Source organism: Formica exsecta, unplaced genomic scaffold (assembly GCF_003651465.1).
Source record: "Formica exsecta isolate Colony F162 unplaced genomic scaffold, ASM365146v1 scaffold235, whole genome shotgun sequence".
In the NCBI taxonomy this organism is placed as follows: domain Eukaryota; kingdom Metazoa; phylum Arthropoda; class Insecta; order Hymenoptera; family Formicidae; genus Formica; species Formica exsecta.
The window spans coordinates 260113-280928 of record NW_021849633.1 but is presented as its reverse complement, the minus strand read 5'-3'; the positions used below and the strand labels follow the sequence as shown (position 1 = coordinate 280928).

The window sequence follows — 20816 nt, the reverse complement described above, 5'->3', positions numbered from 1 at the left end:
GTTAGTTAGTGAGTTTAGTTAAGATTTTGCGTTGCTGAAAAATTTTTGCTGTCGACTTGTGCGTTGCGTCTCTTTTATACACAATTATTAATGTATCACCATGTTCGTGGATTCATGCTTAAAGAATCGAGGTTTCTGCCCCGAAATAACATGGACTACATGGAGAATGGTTTTTGCCTTTTGGAGCGACATGAGGGATTACGCCTTCTACCGTTGGTTACCATGTAACTCTGCGCTTTAATTGATTAAGATTTTTTATGTATACCGTTTATAGTTTAATTTAGTACTATTTGCGCTGATGATGGCCCAAAAAAAAAGGGCCGAAACGTCCGCCATTCGCGAATCATGTAATTAAAGAAATTCTCTAATTTTTTTAATTTATTTTTTGGTTTAAATTATATACCTTTGCGCCCAAAAAACTGCGCGTGGCTCTTTTGCCTTTTTATTCGGAGTTTGACAAAAAAATAAGATATAAATTTTAATAAAAACAACATGAAGATAAAATTAAAGAAAATATAATTCTGCGGTTTTAAATCTTTCATTCTCTCTCTTTCTCTTCCTTAAATAAATAATATTTTCTATATTGCACAACAAAATGAAATAATTACATTTATATTATTATATTTATATAAATAACATATATATATATATATGTAAAATAAAAACTCAAGGGAATACATTTCTCTTTCAACAAAATGAATATAACTGAAGAAAGTATAAACAGGAGAATAAATTTTATTTATGATTAATAAAAAGAGAATGAGAGTTATTGAAGTTATTAAAGAAAGAATTATGCATATATATATTGCGTTACGCGTTTAATAGCGTTTTCGAGTGAAGCAAATTTGATCGCTCTGACAGCGATTAATGACGTCATAAACACCGTCTTGCGTTATTAGGGATATATTATTAGGGACTTATTTATATAAATCAAATTCAAAACTCATTTTCGGTCGAACATATATTCATGGAAAATTGGGTTTAATCACTATCAAAGCAATCAAACCTTCACTCGAAAACGCTATAACATCGCGGCGAGTTTGCAACATGCCAGACTGTTCGAAACTATTCGTGCACGCATCCAACATTGGACGCCGTTTCAACAATAACAGTTTATTGAAAGCCAAGTAATTACTGTCAACTTCTTTTGATTAATTCTTTTTAACGATTTACTATTGACAGATTTACCGATTTTTAAATTCCTCACGTTTTCAATTGACAGCGAGACGAATTTCCTCGCTAAAAGTCTACAAATTAGTTTGCTTAGTTCGAGAACCGACGTATTTCTCATTTATCGCTTTAATGCAATGTTATTTTATGCAAAGAAGTGACGTTAGCGCATGCTTCATCACAATAAATATGTTTGAATTTGCATCGCTTATTGAGACGTTATTTTTAACGGTATTTTTACCGAAGATTTATAGAAGAATTAATGGACGGTTCAAAATTTCTTTCATATATATCAAATTTATTCTTACACAGAATGTAACGCGATTATACAGGGTGTCCCCAATTTAAATGTCAAAACTTTAGGAGCGTGTAGGGTACTTTTTGATAAATCTAATAATTTTAGTGTTGTTTTAAATTATTAGATTTATCAAAAAGTACCCTACACGCTCCTAAAGTTTTGACATTTAAATTGGGGACACCCTGTATAAACAGCGCGCAATCGCAAATATTTATTCTCCAAATTTTTTTGAATACTCAAAAGCAACAAGTATAAAAAGCGATTGTTATTTTGTAGCTAGAAACATTCCTAAATCCTTCCTTTATTTCAGAACGCGTCATTAAATTCTGCCATTGTCCATAAACTTGTCAGAAACGTTCAAACAAGTTCGTCTGTAATAATACGTCTTCAATCGCGTTGCACAATAATTGATATCGATTTTCGAGCCCACATTCAAATTTAATGAAAGCGGGGTGATGAAAATGGAGAACAAAAAAGAAAAATGCAACTCTTTGTTCAATGGCACAGACGAGAATGGAACGACAATTGTAGAAAAAGGGCATATGTAATAAAAAAGACTTTATCGAGAGTACGAAAAAGCTTCAGTCACGTATATATCATTAGATGTATCGTTCCACGAAAATTGTTCTACGCAAATTGATATATAAAAGTTATTAAATATTTTAATACTATTATAAATTAATTAAATTTATATTTATATATAAATTAAAATTTCGATAAAAAAAGATATATACATATATAATTTTGTTATCGTTAATTATTACTAATAAAATCAGGGTGTCTACTTCCTGGATGAACATGGAAAACCTGGAATTCTCAGGGAATTTTTTTATATCTAGAAAAATCAGGGAATTCTCATGGAATTTTGTTGAGACTCAGGGAATTTTTTTTAAAATCCTCTCTTTAATAATTTTGCTCCTATACTATAAACAGCAGACAATTCACCAATAAGCTATATTGTGAATTATATGTTTAAAATATATTATAAATATATATCTATCTCTGTTTACGTATTCAATGTCTTAACAAAATATTAAATTGGCAATACATATTCTTTATTTTAATTTTTAGTGATAAAAAATAAAAATGTTAATGAAGTTAAAAACTTTTAACGGAAGCTATTCAGTTTTATTTTCAGTACATTGTCAGTACATTTGTAAATTTTGCATTTGAAACTTAAGTGGCTTTGTATTTTTCCTTTGTATGAATGAAAAGTATTAGAAAACGCGTGCAATAAAAAATCTTATTTTAGGAAACTGCATAAAAAAATGTTTAAAATATTCTCTTTATCTGGAATTTTAGTTTAAGAAAAAATATATCAATATAATTAATATACCCTTTTTTAGTCGAAAAAAATAATTTTTTAGGGTAACGTATGCTTATTCTCTGTATTATTCTATAACAGTATTCTATAAATTATAATTCAAGCATGTTGATATGTGATAACAATTGTATCGGCTGACTAGAACTATATGGTTGTATATTACAAATGCAGAAATAATATTTTAATAATGTGGCAAACGTGTGGGGCAGGCATTGAAAAGGACAACTTGTTGAACGTTGCGAAGCTCGATCACGTATCACGAATCTATTCCGATATCGATCGCTTGATCGGAATGAAACAAGCGACGCGTGATCAAAGCGTGGAATCACAAATAAATAGGTATCCATTTATCCGACGGATTTGCGATGAGTGGAAGCCACGAACAGACACTTCTAGGCTTTCGTTACGTGACATATTTCAAAATAGGCCACTGGATGTGTGTGTATATATATATAATGAATAGAACGACGAATAATAACAAATAGCAACAAATAGGAATTTTCGATTCTGGCCATATTGACTCTCGTTCGAGGGCTATTCAAGAAAGAAAAGAAAAAAGAAGCCAGTTACTTTCAATGGATAAACCGCACGTATATCGCACTTTTTCAGCGGTCGGAATACCGTTACTTATAAAATCAGTAACAAACTTATTTGAACAACTCTGTTTTACAATATATCATCAAATGAGGACTATATCTGGATGAAACGGAAAGATAAGATGTGCAGAGTATGCGGAGAAAAAGAGGAAAAGGTGGAACATGTTCTGTACGAGTGCATGGAGACAATAGGAATAAGACAGAACTTATTTGACAAGGAAGGAAAAGAATTAGAACAAATGAAGGAAATAGCAGAAAGAAAAAAAGAGATAGAGAGACGAAGGGAAGAGGAAGTAAGGGAGGAAGGATAATAGGCATAAGGAAACTATATAGAGCAGAATAGATATAAAGGGCCTGTGCAAAAAGAGAAGAAACAAAAAGACTAATATTTATATTGAGATTTAAATTTTATAATGTAATAAAAATATATTTATGTATTAATATTGAAGTAAAATTTAAAATGGAATTTTATGTATATATGAAATGATTTTAACATGTAAAGATTATTAAATTTTTTATATTGTGATTATTTTTCTTTTCATATTTAAAAAAATGATTGCAACTTATTTCATAAGAAATATACACAATTATTATTCAATTATTTAAATATTGTTATAATTGCAAAAGGAATAAGATACCAAGCTGGCTCGTAGCAGAATATTACTATTGTCTTGAGCGATTCCTGAAATAATTAATTCATCTGATTTAGCGAAAGCACCGAGAAAAAGTTTTATAGCAAATATCTAAAGTAAAACAAACTTTCAGACAAGAGATAAGACACGACACTTTACAAGTCGAATAATGCTGATGTGAAAAAAAAAAAAAATAGAATAACGAGAACTTGTAAGCTCGAAGCGTAAAGCTAACGATTTAACTCATCGTCTGCTGGGGCCATAATAATCACCTTCATTTTGCAAGTGATTTTAGGTATTATTTAAATAACTGAGTATTCAGCACATTTTTTGCACATAGCCAACAGTTAATTAATTGTTCTTAGTACTTGTTTCGTTAACAAAGCAAGGACAGACGAAAGTTGAACTAGTTTAATTATTTCTTTAATTTTGAACAAAAATACCTGGAAGATGAATTTCATCTGAATCAGGGAATTTTCAGAGAAATTTTTTAGGATTTGAGTAGACACCCTGAAAATACAATATGCACAGTTTTGGCCACGATGCATATTTGAATTTTGTACTTTTCTAGAAAAAAAAAAAAAATTAATTTTTCTAATACACCCGCGTAAAAAGATTGGCACGCCTCTTTTCTGCAAGAATATACTTCACTCGTTTGAACACAAAGAATTTTCTCCAATAAAACCGATTATTTGTCAAAGAATTTACATACGCCGCTAAAAATTCTGGTTCAATCACACAAAGATCAATTCATTTTCTCATGTGTTTTTACGTTGATGATTGATAATCAATCTCGTGATCAAAAACTTTTCGCAATGCAAACAGAAAAAAACGTATCCTTTAAGTTCGGAGAAAAATATTAGAAAATTAGATTGTTTAAATATAATGAAAATATAATGAATATAATTTTACACAATATCGCGTACCAAAGATTTTTGAACCCTCACGTTGACATTTCCTTCATATCTTTTTGCACTCTTGTATATGTTGCATTACGCGTCTAATATCGCGGCGAGCTTGCATGCCAAATTGTTCGAAACTATTCGTACACAATTCACACGTCCGATATCGGGCGCCGTTTCAACGCGACTGCCTTCCTGAGACATATCGTCACTATATTGTCGGACCTTACGCCTTACGCATGTCCGTCCGATTTCCGACTCCCTCTTCCGCGCAATCCCATCATCGGTGTTCGTTCCGTTCGAGGCTTTCCTTGTTGCATGTATATGCGCCTCTTGTGCGCCTGTCGGCTTGCGTGAATCCCCACCAACTGTTGCTTTATAAATGCAATTTTAATGCAATATATTCTTGGTATATTTTTGGTATATTGTTATATTTGGTATATTGGTTGTATATTGATACATTCTTTTTTTACTGTTCAAAGTTCTCGTATTTCTTATCATACTAACTAATAAGCCGGCCTTTGAATAACAAATAAAATTGAATTCTGACTTCATTATGCAAATAGAAGGTTATTTTATTAATAATCTTTGCACATTTTTTTAGATTGGAACCTGCGCGATGTCCCCGGCTTCATTATCCCCTCCAAGGAGTTTTGACTAGACTTATTGTTAAAGGCTTGGCTCCTTCCTGTTCTCGTCGTCGCTGCTGTCGATATTGGCCCATTTTCTTTTCTTACATGGACTCTTTTTTTTACCAATCCTGCAAAATTCTTTGTTCCAACGGTGCTTCTTCTATTTCTGCCTCTAATGAATTTTCACATTCCTGCAACACCTTTAGAGACTGGTTAGTCGTCTCGCGCTGTTCTCTTTCCTCCACTACCTTACTTACGAATTTGTTCGGTGTCCTTATTTGCACATCGCTGACTCGTAGTTTATTTTTCTCCTTGTAGTATTGCTGTCCTCTTCGCTTTCGTAGTCTATTTCTTGCGCCGCTCAGAATCTTATAATGTCGCCTCTGGCACGACAATGTCATTTTCCTCGATAAACATCACGTTTTTCATTAAGGCATTCTTGTTGATAGTCATATTAATGTTAATTGGTCTTGCCTGCGACATTTCCTCTTTTAGCTTTCTAATCGTGATCGTTGATATAATTTCTTCCTCTGGGTTGCCATTTTCATCGAACAACTTTGACTCGTCGTAGAACGTTCTGTTTGTATTTTCGCTTTGTAAATCTATCTATTTATTTTATCTTCAAACTCTTCTTTAATTCCGTTATTTGGTATTTTTACTGCATATTCATACTTCGTACTTCCTTGATTTAATTTTCTAGTTTTTAATGACAAATATATTTTTGTATTTATATTTGTTTGAAACTTGTAAAACGTCGTGCCAACTTCACAGATCTAACCATGGAGAAAACAATTTTATATTACTTAAGCTAACATACCCGTTATAAAACAATTTAACATCCTATTTTACACCAGAATATTTATATGAAATTTATTTGAAAGAGCATCAACTTCTGATTTTGTCAATTCATAAAATTCAATAAACGGCTGATTGTTAAGACAATTTAGAAACATGTATTTTTTAATATTATTAACGTCATGCAGTCCGACACTGGCAAAATGAAAAAATTCCTGTCAAAGACTGAGAATACCAGAATACCACAGAACAATTCGTTAACTTGTTGCATATCAATAGTACTTTTAAAAATTGCATTAGTAATAGGAACATCGATTCTTTATATTATTGATTAATCGAATCTTCGATTAATTTATTTCAATATTTATATATATGTATGTAGAAAATAAACAAATATTATGTAAACACTTACGATTTCTAGAAGCTGTTCTGCAGGCCAAACACGACCATAGACATTCGCTTAACATATTTAATGTACAGATTGTGACCCTTAAATCTTTAGGAAAAGTTTTCCTTAATACGTTTACCAACCGTTTCATTTCTTGTTAAACAGTTTTCCGAAACGGACGTATATTTTGATTAATTTCGACGACTTCATCGATTAATACAAATACTTCTTTGCCATTAAAATGCTTTAAAGACACTCTGATAAAAATTTTAAGCCTTAATCTTAAGTACATATTTTTTAAAGTTTGACAAATTTAAAAAAAAAAAGCAAAAGAAAAAGTTTTTGTAATGTATTAATGTATTGACTATATACAAGTCTGACTATATCATATGTTTAACTTCGAATAAACGCTGTTCGCAGTCCAATTTATTTTTTGCGGCTTGTTAAACAGCAGACAGTGTCAAACAGAATTTCCGATGTGTGTTTCTTGTCGTTAGCTTTATAGTTTTACTATCGGGGACGGGCGCTTTAACCGGATGCTTTTGTACGTTCCAAGGCAAGCCATTCTACCAACATCGTAAAAATTAATTATTGACGAAATAGCGATTCCGTGTCTGCGTAAATATTGTGCATCGTATCAGATTGACATATAAAAAATTTTCGTCGGATATTCCGCAACGTACTACGTTACGCGTCAAAATGAGAATAGATGCAAGAAAAACAGTGGTGGCCCGACAGCAACGGCTCTGCATCTTCATTAAATAGTCAGTGTCATAAACAGAAATGGTTAACCAGCTTTCGTGATGTTAACAATGATGGTAGCAATGGTTAATGACGTTTAAATTCCGAGTTTGTCACATAATATTCTCGCGAATACATACATCATATGTACATATGATCTATCGTGGAAATTTTGATCGTGAAGTATCATTTGAATGGTATGACTTGCATATTGTTATCAAATATTTACTGTCCGTACATTTCCCACGATATCGATTCTCTCTACCTACGCATTATTGCGTCAAATACAATTGATTACCATACTTGCATACATCGGATAGGTTCCCACGTTTTACACTTATGTAACATTTAGCGTATTATAATTGAATCAAATTATTGTTTATTATAGAATCGCGTGATTTCCTGATATTATTCAATCACGCTCGATAAAATTTCATGAAATATAAACATTTTAATAAATGGCACGAAAAGAAATTCCGCATTCTCATACTGATCCGTGATGACGTCTCGCTATCACGAATTTGTTATGCAAAGTATTTTAGTAAAGATTGCAGTAAGAATAGACAATTATTACACATCAACTCCATTTCAATTTGTACGTTTACTAGTAAAACTTATATACAGGCGTACAGCTGTTTGTTCTATGCACAAGTGTGAGATATATAAAATGTATTAACCTATATAAGATTCATTTATTCCGTGTTGATTGCCAATGAAGAAATCTTATGCTAATTAAAATCTTATACCACTTTATTTTCTACAAACGTAACAATTAAAGTTGATCTGATTTATCAATACATATTGATAGAAAAAATGATCTTTGAATATATAATTGGTTAAATAGATTATAAATGAAATAGTAAATAGTATTAATATATAAAATAAAAAAAGATATATAAAATTTATTAAAAAGATATATGTGTCCAAAAAGATTCTATTTTTTGATTTTTTGAAACAATCATCGTGTGTCCGATGTTAACCCGGTGTAAACCTTTAATAAACCATTTTGTTAAAAAAATGTTACGCGATCACGATATCGGTAAATTCGTGTGATGGTCTTTTCATTTTTCGCTTCACGTAATAAAAACGATTAATTTATTGAAAATATTATATAAAAGCGAGTAGAAGATCGTGACCCGAAAGTTTATAAATAAAATCATCTCAGTAGAACTCTCGAAACTGGAAAGCTTCTTTAATCTATTTAAAAGCTTCCGATAAACACAAATGATGGAATATGATTGATTATAAATGATCCTATTGTGACAATGAATACTATTAGGTCATTCTTGAACGTAATGAAATATTATCTTAAGATTTGCAGAAAGATAAATCAACTGGGTGAGATTTGTTCGACGGATAAATTTATAATTTTTTTTATCCTGAAATTTTCAACAAGATCACTGATCTCGATGAGATATAATCGATCGATACAATAGTATTTTGTGATTTTGCATTTTGAGAGTTTTAAATGTTAAATTATTTTAGAAGATTAATTATTATTTCTCGTCTTTTCTTATATAATTTATTTTACAAACTTACTTTAACAATTTAATGACAATAATACATTTTAATGAAAAGAAGGTAGACATCGGGAAGAGAAATTTCTTTAATCTCACGCAGAATCGATTACTAATCGTTAAATCAGTATTTATATTAAAGTTTCGAATAATTTGACACATACACAAATATGTGAACCTACAATATTATAAATATTTAATAAATTTTATGTAATTACTATATACACATTGCAACGATCTTATTCGATAAAATTGCGGTGCCATTTACAACATGTACATTGTCACTTAATTATTTTATAACAGTTAACAAAACATCAACATTAATTCTATCACATGTTGCTTTCCAGATAATAATAATACTAACCGACATTTATGGCGCATATTGCGTTTAGCGTAACTATGTAGTGTATAACAATTAACTCTTAACGATATACAATATACTGGCAAGGTAGTCAAAGACCTTCGAAGTTATCGTTACACGTATTACGTAATATAAAGTTGATTTGAAAGTCAATCCGACTCTGTCCCGTTTTACGACGATCGTCTATTCTATTAACTTTCACGTATTCGATTGCGATTATTCAGCTTCTTATATCTTGTACGAGGATAGTTTTCAGGCATTGTTAGAAGCGTTAAGCTCGTGTTATTGCGCTTGTTGCGCGACCCGATAATTCGATTTTTTTTTACGATTTTTCACTGGTATTCTTGTCAGGGTATCAATAGATGCGTGATGTCACCGAATTCGTATTCGCCCAGGAGAATGCGAAACATATCTCTCATGGTGAGATGATGAATTGTCTCGTTCACGTGGCTCGCTACGTAATCCTGAATGGGCGGCAATATGTCCGGTTTAATGATGTCCATTGCTTCCGGTGTTAACTCCTCAAAGACCTGTGAACAGATTGATTTATCGAATTCCACGCGCATTTAATCCAGTATTTTATAATAATTCCTAATGGAATTTTTTCCGCTCGATATAATCGCGAAAAGTGTACAGAAAATTGCTAAGTGTACGGAAAATTAAACATAACTCAACTATATATTGCAATTAAATGTACTGTAATTTTTCATTGCCGGTTAGCTATTTATAATTCATTGCATTCACTTGGAAATAATCAATTGGCGACGCATGGCGTCGAGATTGACAGTTGCACAATTGAAATTCGCGTTGCCGCCGAGGTGAGAGACGCGAATAAATTGAGCAATTAATATTACGTTCTTTGAACGATGACTGGATAAGCAGTGAATGACCGATTAAGAAATCTTGTTCATTTTTTATGATGAATGCAATTAACTATTTTTTATTTTGTATTTTAATTTTTAAACATTATACGAAGTTTTTAAATTACGACATATCAGTTCTATAAAGCATATATTAATTAAAATTTATAATAAAATGAAATGATATTACTCGTCAATAATCATTAATTTCAATAAATTATTGCCTGAAATTTTAATCACTATAATTATATAATAATATTCTTCATTGGAAAATGTGCGTCAGACTTTATATAATTATATACTGCAAAATAATTAAAAAATGTAATAATTAAAAAAATGTACATTGGAATTTGTCAAACATATTTTTCACATATGAAGACAACTAGAGAATTTGTCTCATGAATCAAGAGACCGTGTAGATTACCTGACAGCCTTCCATTATCAAATTTCTGGCCTCTTGAATTTTCCCTACGCTCTCCTTTAAATGCGCGGACGCGATCCACGCAGGACGACGACTAGGATTAGTTTTTCGGATGGATTTTAATGTTGATCTACTTTATTCTTTCTCATTATTTTCTCATGGTGGTGGTCTATGGCGGTCTATGGATTGCTATTTTCTTCATATTAGACGAATTATCTTTCTGTGCATATTCTGCGCCATGAAAATTTCTTTGGATAAATCCTTAGAGCCTGACATATTTGCGGACAACTTTAGTCTAGTAATATGCCGGACACAATTTTACGCGCGATCGGGAGGGCAAACGGCCGATTGTGCTTTCGCGATATATTCCTGTAACAAAGGAAATACCGAAAAGAAAAATTTGCGACGATCGATGACTCGCAGATAAATTTAACTATGATATACCGAACACTATTTCACGTGCAAATCGGAATTAATATTCTTGATTGGAATATTAAATTTATTAGGATTCAGAATATATTTTGAATAAATTTGATGCTTATGATGAACTTATGATAGATTCGCGGATATATGAACTTATGAAATACTTGAAACAAGTAATATTTACTTGTATATAGTATATATTTTTCTGTGTGTATACATATATTAGAATTTTTTTCAGCACGCGTATTTCGCCCGAACTTATATTGTTTATCCGAATAACCAGGCTTTGTTTGGATTATTTTGTAATTTAGACTAATATCCTTTATATTATTGTTTTTTAGTCTTCTTCTTCTTCTTCTTCTTCTTCGTTTGTATGGCTCCGCGTTAGATATATACCCGCCACACGGCCAGAATTCTTGTTCAGAAGAGTGCTGTTATAGTATAAAGGTCTGGATAGGATGCGTTATGCATATATGAGGACAAGTTTTTGTTTGTTGGAGAGAAGGAGAGTTAAATTTGCAAGTTGTGTTTCCTAAGAAAGGATATGATAGGAGTAATGATTTGAGGAGAAGGTGTTTTGAGAAGATGAAAGACGTTATAGGGAGGAGGCTTTTTGAGCTTTTTCTGAATAGAGAGAAGAAGAGAATTTCTGTGAATACTAAAGGTAGGACAATACCACAGGATATGGTTAATGTCCTGGGTAGGAAATCCGCAGTCGCACGCTGGGGACGAGACAATATTACATCTAAATAGGCTGCTATTAAGACCGTAGTGATTGCTCCTGACCCTGCAGGCGACCACAATCTCCTCGCGGCTGAGATTCGACCCGTAGAACCAAGGTTTAGTAGCAAAGGGAGGATATAAGTCAAAGTATTGTTTTCCTGTCAGTTGAGCGCGATTGAGCAGAAATTTGGAAGTGTCAGATTGCAGGTTGTGATGACAAATGACGAAAAAGTCACTGAAAGGTATTGGACATTGTAAGAAGTTGCCGAAACGGGTGGCCCTCTTGGCGAGGTGATCTGCAGTTTCGTTCCCTAATATGCCAACATGAGCTGGGATCCAGATGATGGTGATATTTATATTTTGCGATCTAGCTATCCGAAGTTTGTCTTTAATAGATAAAATTAAAAAGCTCTGTTTCCTGGAGAATTTTGAGGAGATAGCTTCAACGACGCTGCGAGCGTCGGTGAAGATTGAGGCTTGAGAAATATTGTTTAAGAGAATGTATTCAATACAATAAAGTAAAGCCATGGCTTCACCTGTATAAACTGACGCGAAAGAATCAATTTTGTATAAGCGCTGTATGTTAAGGGATGGTGAGTAGAATGCGAAGCCTACGTGCAGGTCAGAGTTGATTTTGGAGGCGTCAGTGTAGAATATGTCTTTACCGTGGATGAAATGGCTAAAGTGTGGAAGGAAAAGGAGTTGTGGAATGGGTGCCTGGCGTAATTCGTCTACGAATTGAGAGGAATTCAACACTGGGTTGCAGGTGAATGGAGTCATGGGCAAAGTGATAAACAGGAGGGCCCTCAAAGCAGGCAATCTTAGGTCTGAATTTTTTATATAAGAGGAAGACTTTGTACAATAGAAAGCAGTTAGGGACATTGTATCTGTCGCTTCTAATTAGGCTGATTTGAAGGTCGTGAAGTCTATCTATTACGAGATGCGAAGCGTCGGCTAAGGCTTTAAGGATATATTTGGAGGCGAGAAATGTGAACCTAGTCTTCAGAGGGTTGATGCAGGTTTCGGACAAGACTACATTGCAAGGAGTGGATTAACGAAGACCGACACAAAATCTTAAAGCGCGTCGTTGAACTTTTTCGAGTTGTTTTTTAGTCGGATGTACTTTCGTTCTTTATCAATTATCTGTAGATCATCACTATCACTGTCTGTGGATGTGTACGCACAGTTCGTTTTACGACCGGCCTTTTGTCATCGGTATAATATTTATCGGTGAAAAATTCTTTACAACCGCTTCCCGCGATATTCGTTGGGATTTTATTCGCGATGCACGAGAACCTCAGTGGAGCGAGGTCACATTTGTTCGGTCATTGAAATCGTAAAAATTCCAGGTTGTCCGTCGAATATTAATCGTTCAATTCTCGTTCGCGTCTCTCACCTCGACGGCAACGCGAATTTCGACTATACAACTGTCAAATCGGGCCACGTGTCGCCAATTGATTATTTTCAAACGAATGCACAATGAATTATATATAGCTAACCGGCGATGAAAAGTTACAGTACATTTAATTACAACGTATGGTTGAGTTACGGACGCACATATTTAATTATGTATCATCTTACTTTGCTCATAATTTTTCCGATCTTCTCGCCGCCCATGAAGTTGTCCAGATATATCTTGATCCCGCGCAATGAGAAGTCAAGGTCGAACCTCTTCAAGTACATTCCTCTAGCGTAGCCCAGAACGGTGTTTACGTATACACGAAAGCCGCGCACGGTGGTCTCGAAGGGGCCTGCGCCGCGTAACGGATATAAGTCGCCCAATATACCAGATATGTTATAATAGCCCGTCGCGAAGATCTCGGGAATGGAAATGTTGACGGCGATGGTAGGTCCAATTAGCGACAACTTGGCTCGGTCAATCAGGAAAGTTGATAACTTCCTCAATTCCAGGTTTTCGATCACTAAATTTATTCTGGCAAACAGATTTAACGATGACATACATTATACATATATCTTGTTTTGCGGAGCTATTAACACATTCTAATCGCAACAACCACTGGTATCTTTCGTTTGTGGGTAGAGAGAGAAATAAATCTTAGATAGAAAAGTGTGTCTTAGTCACAGACAGTAAAATCGTTTGAATTATTAAAGTAGATAAGAAAAGGTGCGAAGACAATATAATTTCGATAAATTCAACTTTTAACACTGCAAAAAGTAAAGATAAACAAGTGTTACGTTTTTATAGTCACTAAGAAACATCCAATGAATTTTAAAGTTTGCGAAATTATAATGGTTTTAATTTTGAGAATCTTTATAAACGCTCCTTCTAAAATTGCATACCGAGGTGCGCGACCATCGTTTATTCATCGTGATTTCTCGGAATCTCTGGAATCCGATGTACCCGACCGCGTATCGATCCATCGACTTACTTTCCTATTTCCGGATTATCCGTATCGATGTCGATTTCGTCGAGCGTGAAAGGCTCGAGCGGAGGGATACCTAGCTCCGGGATGCCGTTGCCCATTCGGGCGCGGAATTTCTCCAAGAATCTTCTCAACTTGAACTCGAGACCCATCGACGCGGCGCTGTCGACTGTCCGTGATTCGACGATTAGCATAAATGTGAATAACTGCGTACTAAGTACCGATACTTACTGACGCCGGTTGTCATTCGGGTGGCGTTGATTAATAAATTTCTCGGCCTCTCCACCGCGTTGGTTACTACAATCAGAAGGCGGAAGCACTCTCTCTCATTTTACTTGCATTCTCGTTTATCTTACTTATCTAATTGCGCCTGCCTTGTTATTGCCGCTGCTCAGGCATTATCTCTTTCAGTGCCGCCGAGCATCCTGTGTGTTGTATGCCAATTTCTGTTTTATTGTTTATACGCGCGAAATTGCATGTTCGTGAAGAGATTAAATTTGTTTAATTTTGCGTCAAAAATAGAAGTAAATAAATTACTCTCTATGAACTGTGTGTGCATGAATAGAGGACAAATTTTGTAAGGCTTTAAATATGTATATCTAATGATAAATAAGTTACATACATAAAACATTGTGTTAAACTTAAGTGATTTCATTGCCCAAAGATGAGTCATTATATTTTTAGAATAGTAATTGATTGATACTCTATTCTTTTGCCAAGAAAAATAAAAAATGTATTTTTTTTGTATTGGCTCTTTTTAAAAAAATTTCTTGTTGCAAAAATATAATTCCGTGCATTAAATGCATCTAAAATTTATATAAATTTAATAAAAATGCAGTTATAGTCGAAGGAATTAATAAAATATAGATTTCTAAACTCTGATTTTAATTAAAGAAAATATACTTATATAATTTTATTTGTTATATAACTTAATTTAACTTACAATTTGATTTTTTTTTGTAATATAATTGTATAATATAATATGTACATAGAGAAAGTTGACGCGTGAAAATGTCTCTTAGTTGTACAAGTTAAGAAATGTTCAATAAGAATACACAGGTGTCTCGGCGTTAAAAGATCGAAGATAGAAGCGCGAAAGTAGTCTCATGCATAACATATAGCGGAATCATTAATTAATCAGCATTGTGATCATTTTTTGTATAATATTATCGATCTTTGACATCTACTATTTAATTTTGAATATAGTATCGCGATGAATTGGACATTTAATTTATTCCACGAATTTATTGAAACATTTATTATATTGTTTGTAGCGTTTAGTATTCTATTTTTCGCTGGTATATTATTGAAAAGAACTGAAAAGTATATTATGAGTTATTAATTATTTCACCGTATATAATATATAATTTCTCATGATTTAGAAATATATATAATTTATGATTATAATTATATAAATTGAAATTATTGCAGTATCGATTTATTGAGAGTCGTTCAAGATTCTTATGTTTTTCTTGTACTTTCCTGTGAAATTCTACTGAAGTGGACAAATAAAATGTGTAACGTTCAATTCGATCTTCATCATTCGATGGCGTAAATGAAGCGACTCGATACTATTCATTTAAAAAGAAATTAAAAAGCAATTTAGGTCATAAACTTCTAAAATGCTATTAAAAGCGTATCGTTCCGCGATTTAGAGAAACGCAATCTCTTCTCAATCAAATGCCCCTTGCCATGCCGTTTTATTACGGATCGAATTATACGGTATTTCTCCGCTAGAGATGTTCGTATATTTGCATCTCTGAGAGTGCTTGTCTACTCTACGCGCACGCTCGGAGAATTTACGTTAACGCAAATTACATTCTCCAACGTTCTGTAGAAATGCAATTGGCCGCTAATCTTTTGACATGCTCCAAGTGCTCTTCTATGTTGCATATAATAATAAATATACAGCTTTTATACACAAGATAATGCAAAACTAACATTTTCGATTGTTTCAACATAATGTAATAAAAAGTGTGCACAAAAACATATGTACGTAATATTTTTTAATTAACAATTTAGAAGCATCAAGAAATCTGGATTTAATTGTTAAATATTTTAAATTCGAAAAACAGATGTTTAAAAGATTATATTCAAAATTAATCTCTTTCTAATTAAATCCATGTAATTTGTACATAAATAATAAAGAAATAAAATAATAATTTTTATCAGTTATACTTTGAAAGTTAAGAAAGAAGTTTCGTAAGATCTGTCGAGATATTGGAATAAAAACCTATATTGTTTCTTGTCAATAACAAACGCGCAAGTATTTGCAAGGTTTTTGTAAGCTGCTTTTTTTTTCTTTTTTGGGGGAGGGGTGGGGGGTGGGAAGCTGCGCTGAAGCCGCATTTAAGCATGAAGTAGATGCATAAGCCTTTGAATTATCATTGCATTTTCTACGAAAACATACTGTATTCCGCGGCAGTATCCGTAACGCGATGCAATAGTTCTTTTTGCCGTTGCACGACTCCCGTTACTGTAACAAACGATTACAAGTCAACGAGGCACCCTTGCAAACCAAAACCGATTAACCAAAACTTGAAATGCTGATGTTAAAAATGTGTGCAGTAATTATTATTAATATTCACAAATTATTTTTAATAACACAATAATTAATTGTTTCTTAGCATAATATTAATCTTTTTTTAATTAATACGGAAAATAACACAAAACTCGCAGTTAACTGATTTTCGTGACATATTCATCTTAAGGAAATACTTCAAATAATTTTTTAAAATTAGATTTAAATAAGATTAAACCGATGTGAAAAAGGAAAGGAATAAAATACGCTATATGATTTCCTTTTAAATCCTAAATACACTTGATTCGAATATAAGTTATAATTCCTGAGATCATAGATATGAAGTGTATAAAATTGTGTGTATAAAATATCTTTAATATTTTTCTTATGATTGCTTTTCTCTCGCTATTCTTTCCAAAGTTCAAAGATAAATTGCATTTTGTATCTTCGATATTAATGCCTATCATGCAGAAGATATTCATTATATTCATGATACACATTGTGTTTAGCAATCAACTCTCAAAGCACCTTTATTTGCACACGTTAATTAAACTGTTTATCGGCGCGCTGATCACGGATGCAAACGTTGACTATCATGAATTCGAGAATCGGCTTTCTGTCCGAGAACAGTTGAACCTGTCGAGGAATTCCGTTATAGTAATTAAATGATTAATCGAATTTGAGCGTGGGTCTTGTTTTGCTTTCTCAGATAAAGGAACTTTAACACGAGATCTGCTTCCTAATTGGAAAGCGTTAATGATTCTGGTGTAGTAATTAAATGAACTACGGGCACAAGGATATTGTTTCTGTTGTAAGACACTTTAATGATCGCGTTTATTGCAATTTATAATAGGCTATTATGAGGAAAAGATTTAATAATGTAATAATTGTGAAATAAAATGGACGTATTTAGCCATGCATGTCGCGATTTAATGGCACATAAAGCAATTTATGTACGCGGTTACGTTTGATTTGCTATGTTTAGATACGCTTTGATCTACGCATTAGCGTTGTATAAAAGATCGCACGCTAAATTTTATTTTCAATGCATTTATGTAACAATGTATATATAAAAGATTTCGACTATAAAAATAATTATCATGTTTTTTATCGTGTGAATATTGCTACGTAAATGATATATTTTGTTGACGATTAAATCAAATATTTAACAATATCAAACATTTAGTCTTTTAATCTGGATTAAGAGAAAATAGCGGAAAACTGCGAGTTTTGCTTTGGAGACCTTCAACGGATATTGAATATTGATAAGGCATCGCTTGCTATATTAAACGATTATTACAAACGGAAAAGTACTTTTGAAAATATTTTAAATATTCAATGAAATAATTACATGCGATTATTTTTTTTGTTGATTTTTACGCAATGCTGAGAATAAAAAGCATGTTAATTTCTATTATTAAGTATTCAACACGCGTTGATATGTAAATTAGTCCTATCTGTAAATACAGATGTGACTAATGCCGACGTTGGCGAATAAAAAGCATCTCTTGCGTCAATTCGATTTCTTACAGTAATCTTATGCCCTTAACAGATATTATTATTCAATATACGTTAAATTCGTTTTAACACATTCATCAATCCGCTGCACAACAAATGTATCATCGCCTGAATCATCCTTACTTCCGCGAACAAACATGCAAATGCATTTTTTTTCAATGCTAACTACTCGCGGTATAACATGCGTTCCGATAATAAGAAAGCTATCCTTCGAATTTATTGATAGTCTTTACCAATCTAGTTCGTACCGATGAATATTAATTTCATCATCACAGCCGCTCTTTGTAATATTTTTTTTTTTCAGTTTCAGTTAATAAATTGAGTTTAATTTAAATTATTGAGACCGATTTTATTTTCGTAGAAAATAAGACATTTTTTGCACAGAAAAAATGCTACTATTAAATATATTTAAATTTTTAATATGCACAAAATATTTTAATGTTTTAATATTAAAATGTATAGTAACATATCTATTTTATTGATCGTAACTTACGATCTCCGATACTCTGAATGAAGTTTATCTATGTTTGTACACTATAACTATTTTTTAGATAATTGCATAATATATCGGAATGTCTTCTCGAATGCTTCATTTATGTCAATATCGTATCGCGAATAACTCTATCGTTCTGTTTCCAAGGTGTTTTATTTCCATTTTTATACAAAAATACGTCAGTAACATTTATCATTTCGCGTGAGATGTGTTTGCATGGATTATTATCTAAGGTCGATCAAGTTAAAATTATGTATAGCTGTAATCTATTTTGCATCTGATTAAAAATTTAGGTCACTAGTGGATACAATTTCGCATTTATGCTAATTATTTATGCAAGCTACTACAGTTACAAGTTAAATGTCATGTTTGGGAAACTCTCGCGTGAGTTACGCCATCCAGATTCACAAGTTATTTAGATGGGCTATAGTGACTTAAAGAGGCTAACTTTATTTTTTGCTTTCATCAATCAAATACTTTCAATCTCGCTGTTGCTTGGCGAGGAAAGGCCTTTCCTCAGAGCTCTCTATAATATCATTATCTAACATCTTCGCGTACTTAAACTTTCCATCGCTTCATCCTTAATTAATACTGTTGTATAGCTGTATTTGTGTTTTCACTTTCATTGAATCCGCGATGATACAACGTTTCGATATTCAAGCATCGTTATTTATTATATCATCTTTAAGCTTAAATTCTAAAACAACTCGTTTAAATCTAATTCATTTTGAATGTTTAGATATCAAATTATTGATTATAAAATATACGCGTGCGAAATAATGTTAAAATTTTTTTAATGAAAAATTAAATTTTGAATTAATCGGTTTTTTATTTAAGGGACAAGGTTGCACAAGTTTAAATAATGTTTTAATAACGGTAATCACGTCAATTTATCAAAGTAAATAAAAAGATATTATGCACACACATCTCGCCTTTTATCAATTCAAATTAAATTAAAAAAAGATATTAAAGCTGTAAGATACAATAATATTCTTAATTGTTATATCGCGCGCATTCATAATTGTGCGAGAATAATTTGTGCCAAAATGCATCATACTTAATCGCATATTCCATTTTGTTATTTAATCATAAAATATCAATGATTAATATATTGATTGCACGAACATTTATTGAGAAATGTATATTAATATTTCTCTAATAAATATTTCATAAATTAAATAATGTAAAGGTATGCAGGAATGAATTGATCTATCAAGCAGAGTAGGTCAGAATAAATCATATAGTAGTCTAGAATAGTCTCTTATTATCTCGATGCAGCTCTATGTGTTTATCCCCTTTTTATAGCATCGATTCTATATTTCAATCTTTATCCCCATTTCTTCCCCGTTTCTAAATAGTTTGCTAATATCTACAAATATTTGTAGAACACTCGATAAATTCACCTACGCGGTACATCGAGATTGTCATTCTGATTGACTCACGAAAATTGGTTGCGGTATTTGCGACGTTACCGATGCCGTCTAGTAGGGCGGAGGGCAAGGGCTCGGTGGGCAACGCGCTTGCCCCCGTCATCGTAAGTACGACGACGCACATCATCCTCGTCGGAAGTTGGCTCGTTACGCGATACTTCATCGTCCTCGCGTGTGTTGTGACAGCTCGGTCGTAGACAAGATCGGCACAGGAAACGCGGCGCGGAAAAGAGGCCGATCGACCCGCTCCCGTGGAAGCAGGAAGGCAGACTGACAAGATGAAAAACCGTCGATAGAGTTTACTGCTGCTGTGAACGAGTCAACTCTTTGCTCGCCACGTGCGTGTGTGTGTGTGCGTGTGCCGAGCGTGTCCAGCGAAAGTGAACGCTCGTGCACGAACGCGCGCGCGCGCGCGCGCGTCATTCGTGTCGGCATTTACACGCTCGGCTCGGTTTCTCGTGTCAGAATGCGCTCCGAGCGAAAGCGTTGCAGAATTTTTTGAAGTCCGCGCATCACATTTTCTAGCGATTATCCAATTCTAAGCTTATCTGACAATCATACATAATATAAAAAAATCGACACGCATATTTTGTTTGTAAGATTCTCGTTCGATGAATGAACGAATGATTTATTATTATATATATATATATCAGCGCTGCCATCACTTAAGTCATTTTTTGTTATTTT

At 33.0% G+C, this 20816-nt stretch overlaps 2 protein-coding genes across 8 annotated transcripts in view; both read right to left on the bottom strand.

Moving 5' to 3' along the window:
* Positions 1-5396, bottom strand: part of LOC115235792 (parathyroid hormone/parathyroid hormone-related peptide receptor-like) — a 38289-nt gene extending 32893 nt beyond the window's left edge. For 3 of the 6 annotated variants that reach the window (XM_029807781.1, XM_029807783.1, XM_029807779.1), the window contains exon 1: positions 4947-5270. The gene's annotated coding sequence lies outside the window, so the exon portion shown is untranslated. Of the gene's footprint in view, positions 1-4946 lie in introns of all 6 variants that reach the window. The other 3 variants (XR_003884089.1, XM_029807785.1, XM_029807784.1) reach the window with 3 other exon arrangements.
* Positions 5397-8971: 3575 nt separating this feature from the next.
* LOC115235796 lies at positions 8972-20416 on the bottom strand. 2 transcript variants are annotated; one of them, XM_029807790.1, is made up of 6 exons: positions 20142-20416; positions 16578-16643; positions 14399-14464; positions 14174-14336; positions 13365-13716; positions 8972-9886 (listed from the first exon to the last, which is right to left on the bottom strand). In XM_029807790.1, the coding sequence occupies exons 1-6, from the start codon at positions 20290-20292 to the stop codon at positions 9704-9706; spliced, it is 981 nt and encodes a 326-aa protein (XP_029663650.1). In that variant the 5' UTR covers positions 20293-20416; the 3' UTR covers positions 8972-9703. The 2 variants fall into 2 exon arrangements, with proteins under 2 accessions (XP_029663650.1, XP_029663651.1); XM_029807791.1 differs by lacking the exon at positions 16578-16643 and having other exon boundaries at positions 20142-20414.
* Positions 20417-20816: the final 400 nt, after the last annotated feature.

Excerpts from the sequence above, each read along its gene's own strand:
- LOC115235796 (XM_029807790.1), bottom strand. The coding sequence starts at position 20,292 with ATGAAGTATCGCGTAACGAGCCAACTTCCGACGAGGATGATGTGCGTC. Across the intron at positions 16,644-20,141 it reads AAATACCGCAACCAATTTTC|TAACGGGAGTCGTGCAACGG; the intron begins GTGAGTCAATCA and ends CGTTTGTTACAG. Across the intron at positions 9,887-13,364 it reads TCGGAAAAATTATGAGCAAA|GTCTTTGAGGAGTTAACACC; the intron begins GTAAGATGATAC and ends ATCTGTTCACAG.